Raw genomic sequence first — 6,520 nt, 5'->3', positions numbered from 1 at the left:
GCGTTGAAGAGCACCACTGCTGCGTGCAAACTACGCATACGTGCGTGTTCATCAAACTAATAGACTAAAGTAATAATCGGTTAATGAATGCACTTCACGTACCTTTTAGCTTCTGACTACGTTAACATGATTCGATGCATTCAATTTTGTGCCTTTATTGGCAATTTTACCTTATTAAATATTTGTATATTATTTCAGACCGTAGTTACCAAGTACACTTTTCAGTCACGCACAGTCAAAAGCCAAGTACACCTTTACCTGCTTTCGTGGTTAAACAGGGTTAAAAAGCAACAAAAAATGTTGCTACTAGGAACTGTCAGAATATGTCACTGTAATGATGATGATAATTATGATGAATATGATCATCATTATTATTATTATTTCTATTATGGATAATGGATTATTATTATTATTATTATTATTATTATTATTATTATTATCATCATCAATGTTATAATTGATTTTCTTTTTTTATTGAACGTGTCGGGTCTGGTCTGTTCAGTGTCGTGGGCGTGCATTGCCCCTATTGGCCAGCAGGTGTCTCAGTTTACTCCTCTCACTAATAGACTCGCTGATTGGTCTTTTACCGATGTCTTATCTTCCTTGTCGCTCCCTGAATATTACAATGTTCGTTGAAAATAAACTTAAGTTTCCGACTCACAAATGTTCGAACCGCTTATTCTCGTAAACGTGAATTCTGGTGACCGCGAGCAGCAAGATAAACTTTGTTATGGTGTGCACCAAATACCTTTAGTATATGAAGAAAATACACTCCTCGTCCAACAACTATGCCGTTTAACATATTTATAAAATATCAATAAAAATAATATCCATGCGTAATTACATGGTCCTGATTAACTGTATGCTAATTTTAACCAGTGGGGTGTTCTGTCGATCCTTTCATAATGTTAAACGCATAAATCATCTTTACAACATTTCAACGTTACATTGTTTCGAGTTAAATATCTCTCTCTGTACTAGAGTGTATTTATTTTCTATTCTTTTGCTTTGTTTTACGCTGCTATTCGGCAATACAAATGATAATCTGTTCCCAATTGCCTTAGTAAGGTTATAAATTTTCCTAATTAACATCATCATCGTAAAATTACCACCACCAAACTTCTACTTGTATAAATACTTCTCCTTTCATTAAAATGATGGCGTTTCTATATATTAAAACTAGTTGTTTACCTTTTTGTTTATGATTTTCTTTATTAACAATGGAATACATTAGATCACTGAATTCAGTGATACTACCTATGCTATGTTGTTGTTGTTTGAACAAGTCTTTTGATTCTTAGTTGTTGGAGTTAATACACCAATAGACTGCAACTCTTTACGACAAGAATGTTTAGGCATTCTGCTTATTTGGTTGCCATCTAATCATGTTTATTCAGTGCACGTTTTAGGTGAAAATACAGTGTTTCAAATGTAGCAGCTTCATTTTAAGGCAAAACGGTGTATTCCTGCTGTTTTCAAGCTTCCTTAAATGTCCAACTATATATTATTTGAATGATCAACTAGAATTTGATTAATATGCAAATTTGCCAACAAACCGTTCTGTGTGAGCCTTCAGCGCAGCCTAATTAATCAACAGTTAAAGGAAATTAATACATACATCAATTCTGTCAGAAACATGCTTAGCTCAATCGCCCGTAAAATTGAAGTTTGAAGTATTAACTGGCTCTGCAGGAAGGCTATGATTAAAACTCTGCATACCCTCTCCATTTAGATATATAGAGTGATTTAACTCGAGGCAAATATAAAGTCGTTTACATGTCTATTTTTTTTTTTTTTACAATGATGACAATGTTATTAATTATGAGAAAATGATTGTGATTAATATAATAATGATTATTGATGATCATTATATGCCATTTTTAATATTTTTACTAACATATAGGCTTATTGGTTTCATTATTCACAATTTAAAACGGAGTTCATCCATTCCATTTTCTCACTGCAGTTGTGTCATTCGGCCATCAGCTCAAAAATTCATTTAGCTGTGCACCTGAAACTGTTTTCCACAAGGTGCAAATAATAAAATAAAAGGGAGTGGGGGAGAGAAATGAGAGGGGGGCCAAGGGGAGGACTGTAGTATTGTTTCAGTAGGGACTCATGCATCAAACTTCAATTTTCCGGACGATTGAAGTAGTGATTTTTTCCCCCCCATCTTGAAGTGAAATACTGAAATACACTTAAGACCTTCAGATTAATTACCATGGAGTGGTCCCACAGACTGTAGGCTAATGTTACTTCATGGGGCCTCCTGACAAGCCCTCATAAAATAAACAAGTGGAATCTGTAAACTTGGGCTACCATAACACTCTCTCATCATGCATATACTTGATTCAGGATGGGACCCACACGTTAAATGAATACTGTATCCGGGAGTCATGACATAAAAACAGCTCATTGGCCACTAGGCAGATTGCATCATACAAACCCATAGATGACACAATGGGCATGAGAAGAACAAAATAGGATAATACTCTCGTGAAAGTGCAGATGTTTTCTGGTGTGCCTAATATAATGGCCCAAGGATTAATTAATTGGCTTTCAATAGAACTTCAAGTTGACTACTTGCACTATATATACTGGCGACACAGTCCTATAAACTTATTGAAGTTTTGAGTTGGGGGGAAAAAAAGCAAACACTAAAACAAGCCCACACAAAGAGACAGGTCTACTTATCATTTCTTTGAACAAAGGAGGTTAAATGGGAGGCAGCCTTTTGAGTTGCTGTTCATGACACTCTCTCTTTCTCACATCACCATGTTTTCAGCTTCATTAAACTCCTTAAAGACAAAAGGAATAAAGAAGCAAAAGGAAGAAAACAAACAAAAGGCTCCCTAACCAGACTTTGGCATCAATGCCTTCATAGTCCCAACTCTTTATGGGCTCCCTACTTAACATTAAAAACACTTTCAAAAAAATCCATTCCTTGTTTAGAAACCCTTCTTGGACAGAAGTCAAACATATTATTCCACAGCTAAAGCGTAGAAAGACAAGCGACTCACAAAAAAAAAGGCCACTTTCATTGTAATTCATTGACTTGTTCAAAACTGCAGGCAAAGAAAAGGGCCAGACATTAATAGCCGCAGATGCCCTCATGAAGGGAGGGTCTATGTCGGCATTATGGCCTTTGTTCGCACTCACTTCAACTGTTTAAAAGGAGGGTTAACTCAATCCATCAAATTGTCCGAAATCGTGAGGAAATTTCAAAAACCATATGGCCTCCAAACGTTTGCGTCCTTTTTATGCGGTGGGACACACTTGTCTCAGTATTGCAGGCAGCGGGGGGCCGCCCAGCGCCTTTGTGGCTCGGCACATCGGGGAACGCTGCTCATTTGTCCCCACTTTTCATGCTTTACGCTCAAAATTACGGCCCGGACCCGCAGAACAAAAAAGCCCCATAAAAGCCGGCAGAAACTGGGCCAAAACTTTGTGTTTTCGTGGCATCCTCGTCTTTATTTGCCGGGGCCAGATTTGTGTTTCTCACATAAATTTTTGGCCCGAATGGAGAAACACGTCTGAGGGTCAAGAAGCCACGATACGCATTTAAGACGTGAAAGGACATGAGAGATTCCGGACCACAATATGTTTAGAGCGTCCCCGTAGAAAAGGACACAAAGGGATTAAATAGTGCAGTATAATACATTTAAATAGACGCGTTTGATGGCTTTAACACGCCCGAGCGGCGTGTCGTATAGCACGCGGTTTTTATTAGTCTGCATTCGAGAAAGTATAAAAATGCTTAGTTAAGAATTACAACGTAAGGAAATATTCAGGAAAAAAAGCCATTTTATTCCCATTGTTGCCTATATATACATTGCAGTCTGTGCATTAATTGGGTTTCAAATCCTGAATTTTAGAAAGGCACTTACAGGTGTTCAAATCATAACAAACGGTATCCAAACAAACTAATCCCACCCCCCCAAAAGCCTTAAATTCACCGCAATAAAAAGTCGTTTTTTTAGCCAGCAAATAAAATGCATCATCGTAGGAAAAAAGACCCAGTCTTCATGCACTGCGGCACAAGGTGAAAAGAGGAGGCGAGCCTGCACTGGCTCACAAAACAAAAGGTTTAAATTAAAAATAAACCAACGTAAAATAAATAGAATCGGAATCACAAATCAAATCACGCATTTGCATGCAAAACATAATTGGGTGAGGACCTCTGAAAAATAATGTAACAAACAGGTGTGCGCGTGCGCCTGTGTATGTATGTTGGTGGTGGGGAAACAGTTATAATAATAATAATAATAATAATAATAATAATAATAATAATAATTTACACGTGTCATTTTTGACCATATTGCTCTGATTGCAAAGACTGTTACATCGTAAATTACAACTGCATATTTCTTTTTGTTGTGTATCCATGCTTATATGCGCCCATACAAAAGTATAATTACATTTTGGTACATGTTCAGAAAAGTGGTACACAATATAAGCAGTACGTTATACAAGTAAATCCTCGACGCTGTTTGTGTCCATCGTCTTTTTTCTTGATGAATTGTTTTTGGCACTCCCGCGCTGCAGCGCCGCACCATCAGTCATCCACGTCAATCTCCACGTCCTCGTCCTCCGAGCACTCTTTGCTCGTTGTGTGGTCTGAGAAAGGCGACAGCGGGGACCTCGTCACTTTCTGGCCGAGATCGTGCTCCTGCTGGCTTCCCCGCGTGGGGGAGTCGACTCGCGGATGGCCCAGCGTGCCGTTGGCGCATTTCTCCAGGTCGGCCAGTTTGGCCAGCTTGTCCAAGGGGACTTGGCCGACGGCCTTAGCCGACTCCACGTCCGCTTTCATCTCCTCCAGGTCCCGCTTTAGCTTGGCTCTGCGGTTCTGAAACCACGTGATGACTTGCGCGTTGGTCAGGCCGAGCTGTTGGGCGATCTGGTCCCGGTCGGCCGGGGACAAGTATTTCTGGTACAGAAAGCGCTTCTCCAGCTCGTAGATTTGATGGTTGGTGAAGGCCGTGCGGGACTTCCGGCGCTTCTTCGGCGTGGTTCTCTGGCCGAATAGGGTCATGCCGTCCCGGCCTGGAGGGGGCAATGCACAGCGGTGAAATAAATTAAAAAAAACCCTCAATGGCTTATTTGGAAAATGGCACGTAGAAGCAGCACCAAAAGGGGCTTATAATGTACAGCATCGTGACCACTCATCTCACAATACTCAATTTTAACTGCTACTAATTTAAAAAGTACGGTTGCAATTTGCAGTCTTTCACAGCTCGTGTACTAAAACGGTGACTACCAAAATCATTCAAACATCCCCGGTGCAGTGCAATGCAAACAACCCCATAATTGTTCCATAAATATATTTCAATACCGATCAAAACGAAGCCATTCTTTTGTATCGCAGGTGTACCTAATGTCGTGACCGGTGAGTGTATATTCAATTTAAGTGTAAGGCTCCAAACCATATACGGGACCACAACAAGAATAAGCAAACAGACAAAAATGAAAAGTAGATGACTTCAAAAACTTTGGGGATTTGACTTGTGTTTGATGGCATCCACTAATACATTTGCAGATCGATGTCTCTGAATATTTTTTCCAAATTGCATAATTATTATCATTAGGACGCCATACCTTCTGCCGCCTGAAGCACGCTGACTTCCAGCCCCTTGAAGGTTTTGCTGGCCAGCTCCTCCAGGGCGCACAGCGGCGAGGTTTGGGTGAGCAGCGCACGGCTGGCCAGAGGCAGGCTGGAGGCGCGGTGCTTCTCGCTGGTCGAGATGAGATGAGCCGTGCCACAAATGGTGTAACTTCGCTTCACGGACGGCTTGTTGAGGATGTCCTCGATGCTGAAGGGGGTCAGCGGCTTATTGGAGTTGGCGGGGGGTGGCAAGTGGTCCAACGGGCTTCTCCTCCTGTTTTCCCCCGCATCACATTTGGCCACTTCTTTGGATGTCATCACTGGTGGTGAGTTGGGCTCGGTCGGGGTGGGGAAAATCAGCTCTTAAAACGAGTGAGACTATACAAGGGAGAAGGGTGCAAGAAGTCACATAACAGAGGAAGATTGGAGGTGGACAATCTTATTCCAAAACGGGATGCCTTCAAAGTGCGCCTCCGGAGTCCGGTGCGGCGAAAAGCCTGCCTGAAAATGGCGAGCTCCAAACACTTGACGATTACTAACAAGTTATCACTGACTGGTAGCTAATCAATTATTTCCAGTGGCACTTTCGCCCTCTTCCCTTTCACTCTTTGACTATGTTGCAGTCCAGCGCAGAGCTTTTTGCGACTGGGGGGGTTGGGTGGGTGTCCCATTAATTAGGATGCATGGCTGGAAGGAGGAGGAGCCCGCCGGAATTATCATGCGTTGTACTCATATCATCTTTGGTCTAATTTAGTCGTGTGGTGACTTACGAGGATAGCTTTGTGGAGTCAATAAGGGGGGAGGAGAGGGGAGAGAGGAGAAAAAAGGAGGAGGGGGGCAAACGGGAGAGAGGGAGAGAAATCACAATCCGTAGCCTATTTAAGCCTTTTTACGCATAAAAGTCCACTTTCAGATGGT

The 6,520-nt window shown here is 41.3% G+C and overlaps 1 protein-coding gene across 1 annotated transcript; it reads right to left on the bottom strand.

The window, feature by feature from the left end:
• Positions 1-3,781: 3,781 nt before the first annotated feature.
• On the bottom strand, positions 3,782-6,366 carry lbx1b (ladybird homeobox 1b). The gene is made up of 2 exons (XM_037245448.1): positions 5,596-6,366; positions 3,782-5,043 (listed from the first exon to the last, which is right to left on the bottom strand). Exons 1-2 carry the CDS (start codon positions 5,918-5,920, stop codon positions 4,556-4,558), a joined length of 813 nt encoding a protein of 270 aa, XP_037101343.1. The 5' UTR covers positions 5,921-6,366; the 3' UTR covers positions 3,782-4,555.
• Between the last annotated feature and the right edge of the window lie 154 nt (positions 6,367-6,520).

This window comes from Syngnathus acus, chromosome 1 (assembly GCF_901709675.1).
Source record: "Syngnathus acus chromosome 1, fSynAcu1.2, whole genome shotgun sequence".
Classification (NCBI taxonomy): domain Eukaryota; kingdom Metazoa; phylum Chordata; class Actinopteri; order Syngnathiformes; family Syngnathidae; genus Syngnathus; species Syngnathus acus.
The sequence above is the reverse complement of the archived record's forward strand: the minus strand, read 5'-3'. Positions and strand labels throughout refer to the sequence as shown.